The sequence below is a fragment of the Primulina eburnea genome, chromosome 17 (assembly GCF_022965805.1).
Source record: "Primulina eburnea isolate SZY01 chromosome 17, ASM2296580v1, whole genome shotgun sequence".
In the NCBI taxonomy this organism is placed as follows: domain Eukaryota; kingdom Viridiplantae; phylum Streptophyta; class Magnoliopsida; order Lamiales; family Gesneriaceae; genus Primulina; species Primulina eburnea.
Window position 1 is genome coordinate 3,893,225 of NC_133117.1, and position 13,299 is coordinate 3,906,523.

General features: G+C 33.9%; 2 protein-coding genes across 4 annotated transcripts; one reads left to right on the forward strand and one right to left on the reverse strand.

Moving 5' to 3' along the window:
* The first annotated feature begins 3,772 nt into the window (after positions 1–3,772).
* Positions 3,773–9,217, forward strand: LOC140818151 (potassium channel AKT1-like). 3 transcript variants are annotated; one of them, XM_073178018.1, is made up of 12 exons: positions 3,773–4,156; positions 4,915–5,023; positions 5,120–5,280; positions 5,368–5,425; positions 5,512–5,838; positions 5,924–6,169; positions 6,249–6,347; positions 6,509–6,541; positions 6,613–6,798; positions 6,908–7,102; positions 7,177–7,252; positions 8,216–9,217. In XM_073178018.1, the coding sequence occupies exons 1-12, from the start codon at positions 3,936–3,938 to the stop codon at positions 9,088–9,090; spliced, it is 2,586 nt and encodes an 861-aa protein (XP_073034119.1). In that variant the 5' UTR covers positions 3,773–3,935; the 3' UTR covers positions 9,091–9,217. The 3 variants fall into 3 exon arrangements, with proteins under 3 accessions (XP_073034119.1, XP_073034117.1, XP_073034120.1); XM_073178016.1 differs by having other exon boundaries at positions 3,774–4,156; positions 4,915–5,280; positions 8,216–9,216; XM_073178019.1 differs by lacking the exon at positions 4,915–5,023 and having other exon boundaries at positions 4,019–4,156; positions 8,216–9,214.
* Positions 9,218–11,424: 2,207 nt separating this feature from the next.
* On the reverse strand, positions 11,425–12,942 carry LOC140818124 (putative GATA transcription factor 22). The gene is made up of 3 exons (XM_073177981.1): positions 12,730–12,942; positions 12,308–12,631; positions 11,425–12,127 (listed from the first exon to the last, which is right to left on the reverse strand). The coding sequence occupies exons 1-3, from the start codon at positions 12,940–12,942 to the stop codon at positions 11,753–11,755; spliced, it is 912 nt and encodes a 303-aa protein (XP_073034082.1). The 3' UTR covers positions 11,425–11,752.
* Positions 12,943–13,299: the final 357 nt, after the last annotated feature.

Genomic DNA, 13,299 nt, shown 5'->3' on the forward strand with positions numbered 1-13,299 from the left:
CAAGTGGCTCCCAGATGATGATATCAAAGAATGGGCAACCCTTGACCGCAACTCAAGTGCTGCTCTTAGAACCGACTTGTCCTTCCAACACTTTTACTTTCCTTCTCAACTCCTCTAACTCTTCTACCACAATAGGAGATTTAGAACCAACACTCGACTCTCGCTCTTCCTCCCTCCTTTATTTCTCCTGATCTTCCCGCCCTTGCTCTTGTTCCTGCTCAGGATGGGCAGAATGATGAGAAAGGGCTTTTAGCCAACTCTTCAGGTGTCTAAAATGTTTGACATTAAACTACTCTCAATAAACATGTATACCACTCTCAATAAACATGTATATTACCCTCAATAATCAGAAATATTTGACACCCAATGCATGTCATTCGAGATTTCATAATTTGAAAGAGTTAATGTATGGCATAATTCTGTCAAAAGCATCTAATGTATAATTTTTGTCTTTTGGGATGTCTTATTTGAATTTAGATTTGTTCGTTGTTATGAACTACCTACATATGGAAACAACGAGAAAACAGATATTAAGTTTGAAATATATCTTTCATGATCGAGAAGTAAAAAATATTATTCTTATATTTGTACAAAATTTTAATTATTACGTATTACTAATGTGATAATTTTCTTCTATATTATAAAGTTCATGTATATATGATAGTATAAAATGTCCCGTAATGGAAATGATTAAACCAATTCTAAAGAAAGTAAACATCTTATTAGAAGATACATTATAAAATTTATCGACATTGTTTTGGAATACACATAGTAAATGTTAATAAAATAACTTTTCTGATTTATACATAATTTACTTATGATTACATGTTTCATTTTTCTTTCGAAATAATAGGTTGTTTTGTATATTATGAAGATATTTTGTAAATAAAATCACAACCCATTTGGATAAATATATTGATGAAACAATTATTGTTCTCATTCAAATGTGTCGAACACGTGTCATATCACAAAATTGCTTGTAAACAATATATTGATGAAACAATTATTGTTCTCATTTTTCACTAATTTTTAATAATATCATCTCGTGCATCGCACGGGTAAATACTAGTTTACATAAAGTCAAAATTGCTCAGCTTCGTGACTTGCAACTTCTGGTTTTTCTGCAAATCATGGTGCTTCAACACATGGTTTCAAGCCAAGAAATAAGAATTTATCAAATTAAGAGGACGATGACATCTCTATACTGGTATTTCAGGGCATTCAGATAATTACACTCGTTAATTTAAAGTACGACGATTCTTAATAATCAATGTGTGGGTCACAAAACATATTAGCAAAGATGTGTGTTCAATATTTGAATCACATAGAATTAATAAGTTGTTTTTTTTTTTTTAATAATGAGCGTTCAACAATATCAGAATTATCTCAAAAGACACAAAAATTCTTGTGAGACGGTCTCACAGTTCAATTTCATTGGTCGAATATCTTATTTGGGTCATCCATTAAAAAGTATTACTTTTTATGCTAAGAGTATTACTTTTGTTGTGAATATCGGTAGAGTTGATCCATATCACAGATAAAGATTTGTGAGACCGTCTCACAAAAAACTTACTCTTTTTCCGAAGATATTCGACTTGTACGGAAAAACATAATATACCCACTTAGTATTCCGAAGGACATTTGCCTTTTTGTCCGATAAAAGTATAACCACTTCACCTTATATTAATTTTAAATTTTATCACTTATCTAATAATAACATAATATATTATAGCAATATAAATATTAAAAGTCAAATATTGACCTTTTTAACAGATAAATAATAAATTATTGTTACCGGCCTTATATCATCTCATTAATAATTAAAGAGATATTATTAGCAAAATTAAATGATTTGTTTACTTTTACTTACTTTTGACTTCCCTAAGCAAGAATACTTTAAAATAATTATTTCCATTATTAAATAAATCAATAATTTCATTAAATAGATTAAACCCACTCTTTCTTCATCAGTTATCAACTTTTTTTAGAATTAAAATCTTTTTTAGGTTTTAAAAAAATTCACTTCTTTCTTTCACAATAAAATTTGATACTAATTCGAGAAACATAGTTGGATAGCAAATTCGAAAATAATGTTTGGTTTTTTTTTTAAAAGGGTAATGTGTTTTGGAGATCAAAACTAATTAAAATAGAGATCTCATACCTAATAATACAATTAGTAGATCTCATGTGAGGCCGTCTCACAGATCTCATATTCACAATAAAAAGTAATACTCTTAGCATAAAAAATAATAAATTTTCATGGGTGATCCAAATAAGAGATCTGTCTCACAAATACGACTTGTGAGATCGTCTCACACAAGTTTTTGCCTAATACAATACTGATAAATAATTTATGCTGATTAGATTCTCTTTATATTTATGGAGAAGACATAATTAATTATCTTCCAACATAGGATTTTTAACACGAAATAATTTTGTGAAGTAATATTTTTAAAAATTCAGTAAATCAGAAAACATGTCTCCTGACCTTCAGCAATAATATTTCTTTAAAACTAAAAATAAATGAGTAGATCTCTTATGAGAATCTGTGAGACGAATCAACCCTATCGATATTCACAATAAAAAGTAATACTCTTAATATAAAACATCATATTTCTCATGGATAACTCAAATAAGATATCTATCTCACAAAATACGATTCGTGAGCCGTCTCACACAAGTTTTTCCCAAAATGAATATTTTTTTCACTAAAAAAATCCAAACATTAATGGTATATATATATATATATATATATATATATATATATATATTTAGAATAGGATGTTTAAATTTTGGCAAAAACTTATGTGAGACGGTCTTACGGGTCGTATTTTGTGAGACGGATATTTATTTGGATCATCCATGAAAAAGTATTACTTTTTATGCTAAGAGTATTACTTTTTATTGTGAATATGGGTAGGGTTGACCCGTATCACAGATTGTGATTCGTGAGACGGTCTCACATGAGACCTACTCTTAAATTTTTGTTTAAAACGAAAGAATTTGGAAATAAATAAATAAATTGGATTTTTTTTATTTTGGATAAAAATGTTAAAACTGAAATTTAATTAAATTATTAAATTTATTTATATTTATATTATATATTATATATTTATAAAGTAATATTTAGTGAATTAAGAATATTTTAGTTGATTATTATTTGTTTACTTCATTTAGACTTTAAGGGTGTGTTTGGTTGTGTGGATTAAATAAGGATAGATTAATAGTCCAATATTTATCGTTAAAATTTTAAGTTGTTTTAATAATCATTTTGACCCGGTTTAAGATCTAATTTTATGGATAACTATTTGATTAATAAAATTGGATCTTAAACCGGGTCAAAATGATTATTAAAACATCTTAAAATTTTAACGATAAATATTGGACTATTAATCTATCCTTATTTAATCCATCCAACCAAACACACCCTAAGTGTACAAGTTTTAGCAGAAAAATTAACCAAAAAAACATGTTTATATTTTAAAATATATTTTAATTATATGTCTAAGCCTAATCGAGAGAACCAAACTTTTTTAATAGGAAACTGAATCGAAATGAAGTAAATGATTTAGATATCGGATTATATATTTTAAACCAAAAATTGAAATAAAATTTTATAAAATCGAACCGATTCGACCGACGAACAAATTATTAAATAAGTGAAATATATTTTTAAACCAATTATTGTAACCAGATTGGTGCATGCTACTTCTAATAATGATTAATAATAATAATAATAATACAATGCCAAGAGCTGTGTGGGTGTCAAACGAAGACTTTTGTAGGGAGTGAATTTGTGTGGGGACACGAGCCAAGATTGTAGCTTTGAATATTTTCTTGGGCTCCTTGGTACCCAAACTGCGCTATATATATAGATACAACCAAGATTGAACCGAAGTTACAAGGGAAAGCTTCCAAAATCTCTGCCACAGTTAATGGGGGAGGTCTATGGCAACCGGGGCGAAGCCGGAGGAGGATTGTTTAGGGTCTCAATGTGCGGCGGCGGTGGTGCAGAATTACAAGAGATCGAACAGTTGTCGAGAGAAGGAAGCCACTACAGCATCTCAACTGGGATTCTTCCTTCTCTTGGCGCTAGAAGCAACCGTAGAGTAAAGCTTCGTTCTTTCATTATTTCGCCATATGATCGCCATTACAGGTTTATCTTTGTCTTTTTCGAGAACCCTCTTTGTTTTCGTGCACTCTTATTGAGATACCCAGATACATGTGTGTTTGAGTGTGTATTTTGATGTATTCTTTGAGACTATGATATCTCACGCGGTGGAGATCTCTTCTCTTTGGTCCTTTCTGTGTGAATTTGGATGTGTTCTGTTGTTCGGGTTGTGTGCCTTTTCTTGACACTATGGCCTTTCATGCGACGCAATTCTTTTTTTTCCCTCTTCGTGTGAGTGTATTTTTTTTGTGATTCTAGTATCGTGTGTTTTACTGGTCAATGGTCTTCGTTTTGGACCGTGACATTCTTGTTTTTCTCTCTTGGTTTATGTCAGTGGTTGAATATTCTTGAAGTTAGGCTGTTTTGGCAGATGTAGGTGGTGTGTTGCATCGTTAAAAGTTAGCTTTTTCACCTAATTCATGCGGATGCAATTAGTAAGCTCCCAGATACAGAACTCTAAAAGTTTTTCTATGGTTGAATATCTTGCCATTTTCTTTTTTAACTTCTTTGTGAATCTTGCAAGATTTTACTGCACCCATTAACGGATATTCCACCGATTGTATTCTTTTATTTAGTTGACTTTTCGCCATAATGAATGATGGTAAAACAGGGAGCAACTCTGGTTTGGCCCTATGATAATCTTTTTGTATTATATTCCCATTTCAAAATGTGTTTTATGATTAAATTCCTCCACTCCCATTTTTCCCTAAAAAGCGGGCCTTTTTGTTTTAATTGTTTTGCAGAGCATGGGAGACCTATCTCGTTATTCTGGTTGTCTACACTGCTTGGGTCTCTCCCTTTGAATTTGGTTTTCTTGATAAACCACGTGCACCGCTCTCCATCATTGATAACGTTGTTAATGGATTCTTTGCTATAGATATCGTGCTTACATTCTTTGTAGCTTACCTTGATAAATCTACGTATCTCCTGGTTGATGACCGGAAACAGATTGCTTGGAAGTACACGACTTCTTGGTTGGTTTTCGATGTCATATCTACAATCCCTTCCGAACTTGCACAAAAAATCTCCCCAAAACCTTTACGGGCGTATGGCTTATTCAACATGCTTCGACTATGGCGTCTCAGAAGAGTTGGTGCCTTGTTTAAACGGTAAAAAATATTTATGTTCTATTGTGAAGAATTAATGACTGTGGTGTCTTTTTTATGTGTAGCTATTTAATTTTCATGTCTAAACAGATTGGAGAAGGATAGACATTTCAACTACTTTTGGGTCCGGTGCGCGAAGCTTATATGCGTAAGCACAAACAAGATGCATTTGGAAATTTTGGGTGAACGAAATGGAGATTCGTATTGTTGAACTTTTATCATTTCTCGGTGTAGGTTACTCTTTTTGCAGTTCATTGTGCTGGTTGTTTCTATTATCTACTAGCCTCTAATTACGCTCGTCACCATGATCCGAGAAAAACATGGATCGGAGCAGCGATGGAAAATTTCCTTCAAGAAAGCCTGTGGATTCGTTATGTCACTTCGATATACTGGTCCATCACGACTCTTACTACTGTTGGCTATGGAGACTTGCATGCCGAAAATATGAGGGAGATGATATTCGACATTTTCTACATGCTTTTTAACTTGGGACTTACCGCATATTTGATTGGGAACATGACAAATTTGGTTGTCCATGGGACCAGTAAGACTCGACAATTTGTAAGTAAATTTTGCTACTCTAATTTCTTAACAGGCACACGATTAATGTGGTATGGTTCTTTAATAATTTGGTTTGTTTAAGTAGAGAGATACCATTCAAGCTGCCTCAAGTTTCGCACAAAGGAATCATCTGCCGGTTCGCCTCCAGGATCAGATGCTTTCACATTTGTGCTTAAAGTTCCGAACTGATTCGGAGGGCCTGCAGCAGCAAGAGACTCTCGATTCGCTCCCAAAGGCGATTCGGTCGAGTATTTCCCATTTCCTATTCTACTCTTTAGTAGACAAGGTATACTTGTTTCGTGGAGTGTCCAATGATCTAATCTTCCAGCTGGTGATTTTCCATAACTCAGATTCCCTTTTTGCATTCATATGTTATCAATACCACTCCTTATACTTCTTTGAACTAAAAGGTCTCTGAGATGAAAGCTGAATATTTCCCTCCCAAAGAGGACGTAATCCTGCAGAATGAAGCTCCTACCGACTTTTATATTCTCGTCACTGGGGCAGTGGTAAAGTTTTGTTTTGTTTTTTTCTTTTTCTTTTGCTTTTCCCTTTCTCACATTTTCTTGAAATCAAACTTGAATGGCTGTGGCTAGCAAAAATCATTTGGGCTAGCTTCTTGATCCAACCTTTTAATGCGTTTTTTTATTACCTATCTATCGTTTTGCAGGATCTAATGGTTCAGAAAAACGGAGTTGAACAGGTTCGTTAATCTAAGATGTTTATGTTTTTACTAAAAAAAAATCATATTAAAATTGAAGCAAATTATTTCAGGCTTATGGGGAGGCAAAAAATGGCGATCTTTGTGGAGAGATAGGTGTACTGTGTTATAGGCCTCAACTCTTCACAGTGCGAACCAAAAGATTGAGCCAGCTATTGCGGTTGAATCGTACCACATTTTTAAACATTATTCAAGCCAATGTTGGAGATGGGACCATTATTATGAACAATCTTCTACAGGTTTCTGACAAATTTGACTTTTTTTTATGTCGTGGCTTAGATTAAACCAGGTAAATTAAATTTTGATGTTAAAAATTCACAATGAGATTTGATTTTTCTCTTTTATCAGCATTTGAAGGAACTTAAGGACCCCATGATGGAGGGGGTTTTGCTAGAGACTGAGAACATGCTCGCTCGAGGAAGAATGGACCTACCTCTCACTTTATGTTTCGCTGCACTTAGAGGAGACGACTTGCTGCTGCATCACTTGTTAAAGAGAGGTCTAGATCCGAATGAATCAGATAATAATGGAAGAACAGCACTTGTGAGTATGAGTTTATATTTCTTAAGAACTCTTGGAACATTTGCTTAATTAATTTGCATTGTATGTATGTTCAGCACATAGCAGCATCGACAGGAAATGAAAACTGTGCGCTTCTTTTGCTAGACTTTGGGGCCGATCCCAATTGCCGAGGTAATTGTCGAAGTTTTTTTAATGATTACAACAAGCTTTAATTTCTTACTCTTACAAGATAAATCAATACAAGCATATGTGGGGCTTTTCGTTCTTGAGCATCAGGTATAGCTAATTTGAGGCCACCTTCTACTGCAACAATTAGAAGTAAATCATTGTCAATCCTGTTATATCAAATTCATTTGGCTTACTGATCTTTTACGAATTACCCCACCATTAGTGCACAATTATTTGTTTGTTCATTTAACATCGAACTAAATTTCATAACTTTTAGACGTGATCAATCACGTGGTTGACCCTTTCCGAGGAACATCATTCGGATACTTTAGTATTTCGTTAAAAAGAACCACCCCTTCGTTTATGCATATTCCACAAAGTTTCTCTGTTTTGGTTTTTATTATGCTACATTGGGCAATAGTTTACTTAATCACTTACCAATAGTTTCATACTTTATTTTTTTGTTTATATTTCCTTAAAATCTCTGGGTTGACCTTTCCATACTTATCCTCATGTCATGATCAGAATTATTATCAGCTGACTTGATGTGGTGAATACATGACAATGAACCTCCTTATTCTATTAATACACACGTCTACAAATACACATAGATAATTTTGTTTTTTCATTAATATATGGTTGGAGTGAATAGTATAACACAATTATTTTTTTCCATTTGGTTTCAAATAAGCTGACTTCTGGAGTCTGCTTTGTGATTAAATATTATCATCTGTCATTTTGTCGAATAATTGTATTAGTTTTATTATCGTCGACTTTACCTAAAATGGACACTTTGCAGAAATATACAACTATGGTATCATAATTGTAGATCATTTGACCCCACACTTCAAAGGGACGTGTTAACTTATTTGTTGAACATGTCTCACTTGTGAGTTGACTTATTTTGTGCTTTTTCCCCCAGTGGAGATGGTATTAGATTGACATGTCGTAATATCTCGTTTGCAGACTCCGACGGAATTGTACCGCTATGGGAAGCCATGGTCAGCATGCACAAACCGGTTATTAAGCTACTCTCAGATAATGGTGCTAAACTAACATCTGGTGACATAGGTCTATATTCATGTTTAGCTGCCGAACAAAATAATTTAGACTTGATCAAGGAAATCATTCGTTGTGGTGGGGACGTGACTAGACCAAGGAGTAATGGAAACACGGCTCTCCACGTTTCTGTTGGTGAAGGCAACGTAGAAATAGTCAAATTTCTGCTCGAACATGGTGCAGATATCGATAAACAGGACGAGAATGGGTGGTCACCGAGGGATCTGGCTGATCAACAAGGTCATGATGATATTAAGCAACTTTTTGAATCCTATAAATCATCCAACGACAAATCAACCCCCTCGGTTCCAGAAGGACGTCATGGGGTTCGTTTTGTTGGAAGACATAGAAGCGAGCCAACTATTCTACCAATAATTCATGGTGGCACGTCTCCAGGACATGATGGATCCTGGGGCAGCTCTCGTCCCAGACGAAGGATGAATAATTTCTACAATTCTTTATTTGGGATCATGTCAGCAGCACAAGCTGGGGGGAATAACTTGCTTTTATCTACAGAGAATACTGCAGATGCCGTGACTACCGTAGCCTACTCAGCCAGAGTGACTATCAGTTGCCCCGAAAAAGGAGATTTTTCGGGTAAGCTCGTGCTGCTACCACAGAGCTTCAAAGAACTACTCGAAATTTGCATGAAAAAGTATGGTTTTTCCCCGTCTAAAGTTTCGACCCAAGATGGGGCGACGATTGAAGATATAGAGCTGATAAGAGATGGGGATCATATAGTTTTCGAGAGTGGTGGAAAATTGGATCATGTGCCAGAGTAATGAATAATGACTCCAAAGGGGTCACTTACAGTGTTAGATTTTGTAGCCTTTTCTACGTAAAGTTCTTTTAACTGGCAGTGTATAAATTCAATGCCACTGTTTAGCATTTGATCTTTCGGTTCTATTTGGATAAATGAATTTGAAGTTAGATATTTCAAATCTATAATAATAATTATCGAGTCCGAATCTTTGGATCCACGAAAATTAAATAGTAGGTCTATTGTGAGACAGTCTCACGAATCTTTATATGTGAGACGTGTCAATCCTACCGATATTCATAATAAAAAGTAATACCTTTAGGATAAAAAGTAATTTTTTTTTATGAATGACTCAAATAAGATATTTGTCTCACAAAATACGACCCGTAAAATCGTCTCACATAAGTGTTTGGCATAATTAAAATTGTCCTCATTGTTTGGCATGGGGCAATTCAATAGAATTTGCAGATTAAAATTAATATATATCCCCAAAACAATGTCAATTGTTAATTATATTTGACAAAAACTGAAAAACTTGTGTGAGACGGTCTTACGAGTTGTATTTTGTGAGATATATCTTATTTGGGTCATCCATGAAAAAGTATTACTTTTTATACTAAGAGTATTACTTTTTATTGTGAATATCGGTAAGGTTGACTCGTTTCACAGATAAAGATTCGTGAGACCGTCTCATACTCATTATATATTTATTTTCTGAAGTCTTTCTATGAATCCAAAAGTCTCGTTCTTGTTCTTGTTTCCAAAAATAATTTCAAAAATTACAATTTCAATAATAAAATACATCATTTCCCTCCCCCAAATATAAAATAGGATAACGCCAAACATACATCATATATATCCTACATCGATATTATATAATTATATCGTGATATTTTGTTATAATTATTATGAGAAATATATTCAATATGTCATGAGATTATAACAAATTAAATTTTTTTATTGTTTTTTTCGTGATGTGAGATTTAATATACAAATATTGACGTACATGTAACATCATTTTATAAAATATGAGCATGCATGCTGTGTGATCACAAGGCATTTAGATTTAAACTCATAAAAGATTGCATTCAATATAAACACACATTAAACTTACCACAATAACTGATTTTATTGAGAGGAGCGGTCTAAATGTTATGTTTGTGTCTATAATGAATTTTATAAGTCGAAATCCTGACATGAGCTCGATGAAAAATTACAATAGAGTAATTCACATAAATACATAAATCTAGGGAATAACCTGATGTATTTGTGGACTAGCCAAAGTTTGTTGAAAAACGAACCTCCTTGATAAGTTTGTATAATTTAAATTTATGATATTGCGCGAATCAATTACAAAGTTGTGTTTGAATCGAAGAATATCTCATATCCATCAACATTATGACGAAGGATTTGAAATTACACTGCTCAAATATATATTTTTGTTTCAATTTCAAATTCATTCTCCAACTTAATCATTTGAAATTCATCTTTAATTTAAAATCCTCTCACAAATTCCAAATTCTTCCATCTGAATACAACATAAAAGATTTTTTTTTTTTAATTATACGAAGAATAATGTCATTTCCGCTTTACAAATTGTAAATAATATTGGATTTACAATTTTCTCGTGAAGCCCAACAACCTCATGAGGCCCAAATTCATTTAGGTTTCGTCGTTTCTTGAAAAAGTAAAGAGACTTGTTGGCACTAATTGGAATGATGGGTTTAGCCACTACATTACCCAACTGATTTGCTATTAAAAGTTCACTAAAATCTTATGCACAACTTCTAGGACCGTCTCACGACTTTTTTATGTCAAAAATATTATCTTTTAGTTTAAGTATGTATCAGGTCAATTATTCTGTTGATACAGACTTATAAGACCGTCTTATACGAGATGTAATTTTAAAAGATACACACACACTCTTTTTTAAAAATGGTTTCCTTTCGCCTCCCTACTGTTTTAGTATTTCAAAATTATTTAGGTACGATAAATCAACCGGTGGAGGATTTTCGTTTGGAAGAAAAATCTTATAACTGAAATCCAGACCATGCATGTTGCAAAGTCCGGAGTTTCTATTGTTACTTCATATTGCGGAGAACGATAAGCGAAGTTGCCCACCATCTAGATCAGGAAGCCATTAAATCTGAATCTAGTTTCGAATATGTCGATTATAATTTACCCATTTGGATATCGATGGCTGTAAATCGTTAGAAATTACTGATGTGAAGTCGGACATTGTTATTGTAAATCGACCGATAATAAAACTAAAAATGAAAAACTTGCTGCTTAGATGCTAATTTTGTGTTTTCCTCCAATATTATCTGATGTAATAAAAGGGACAAGCTGAACAATTTCATATCATAAGTCGATTAAGATACGCACTTAAATTACGTGCCACCACACAAAACCTCGTTCACTCGATCAGCAAAAGAAATTTAGCTCATTTCATCGACTTTATTACTCTCTAAATCAAGAAATTTAAAGGAAAAAAAGATGAAAATCAACCCAGAAATTTAGAAACTTATGCTTTATTGGAGCTATTAACATCTACGAACTTATTATATTTGATCGGACGTCAAATTTAGATTATCTTTCGATTTTCAGGGAAGAGTTGGATTAAAAAATTTGATACCACGGATGAATGCGAAATCCTGGTTCCGGCCGTGCCTGCTTGCTTGTGATCAACCGTGAAGCAGGCCAGAAGATAGAGCCATGAGAAGAATAGCTGCATCCTTTTCATCTTCAGGAAACGCCCTGTGAAATGTCAAGTTCTTGCTCAACTTCATCAACAACTCCTCGAAATTACCGAGCTTCTTCTGTCCAATATTAGATTTAGATCCACCGGCAATATCAGCCTCACATTGCTCCATTTCGCTGCGTTTCATGAGCAGTGAAGCCTTCGGATATTTGCCTGTTGCCTTCTCTTTGTGTTGCATCTTGATTTTAGCGAGTAGCGGTGACTTATCGGTGGCAACGACCCCACAGTTGGCGGCAGCTGCAGCCATGGCCGCCCGTCTTGCCTTCCTTTGCTTGATCCCGCACGCGTTACAAAGTGACTGTGAACATGAAACAGCCACAAAATTTATAGTTGAAACTTCGTATCATTATTAATAGATACCATGTTCATTTGCAAACAAAATTAAGTAAAGTTTTTTTTTATTGGATTGTTTTAATTACCAATTTTATTTTTTGTATGAAATGTATGCATTCTAAAAGAATAATATAAATATGAATACCTTGGGGCCTTTAGGACCAGTTCTCCAAAGAGGAGTCTTGGTTGTGTTGCAATCTGAACAAACCCTAATTGGGATACTGTCATATGAGGAATTATTGTTGCTTAAATCTGTCTCCAAAGAGGATTTCTTTATTGTTCCATTGCTACTTAGGTTTAGGCCTAATCCACCATGGTTCTTCTTCATCTTCTGCATTGAAGATGACATCCACTTCACTGGATTAATATCGTCCCTCCATTCGATCTCCGGTGGAACTCCATGATCTTCTTTCTTCCACTTGACCTCGTATGCCGTTGAAGGTCCTCCATTGTAACCATAGTTGTGGTCCTGAGATCAAAACCAATGATCACATGCATATATAAAATTTTGTTTCCATTTTCTTTAGTGTTGACATGTTAAAACTTTTAGATAAGTAGATCATTTACCTGGTGATGCTGAAGTGGGCATAACTGCTGTCGGTAACGGCGTCCCGTTGGATCTTGAATTGTATGGAAGAATACACAAGATGATGAAGAAGAAGAAGAAGAAGAAGAAGCTTGATTGTTTGGCACAAAAGGATGAGTTTCTTGATCTTGATCATCATATTTAATTGGCACAATAGGAGGAGGCGAAGGATAGGCGTTTAGGTCCATTACCATATGAATGGAAAGGGAGGCAACTTTCTTGAATGACTAGTGTTCTCAGGCAAACTCTTTAAAAGGAGGAAATGCGATCATTCAATAGGTTAAGAGAATGTAAGTATGTTAGGAGCAGTGTGTTCAAGAATTTTGTCGTTCATCGATACGTATTTTCATCGATAAAACTTGTATTTTTAGTGAGGAAAAAAATTGCATCCCCTAAGTTGGTCTAAATTAGGTTTTAACCATCTTTTACACTTTGTCTTTTTTTTTTCTCGCAGTATTACAAACATGACAACGGATATTTTAGCAATGTTCGATTCCACGTCAACAAGATTATGCACCATATTTATACTTAAGAAAAAAAGAGATTAAAAA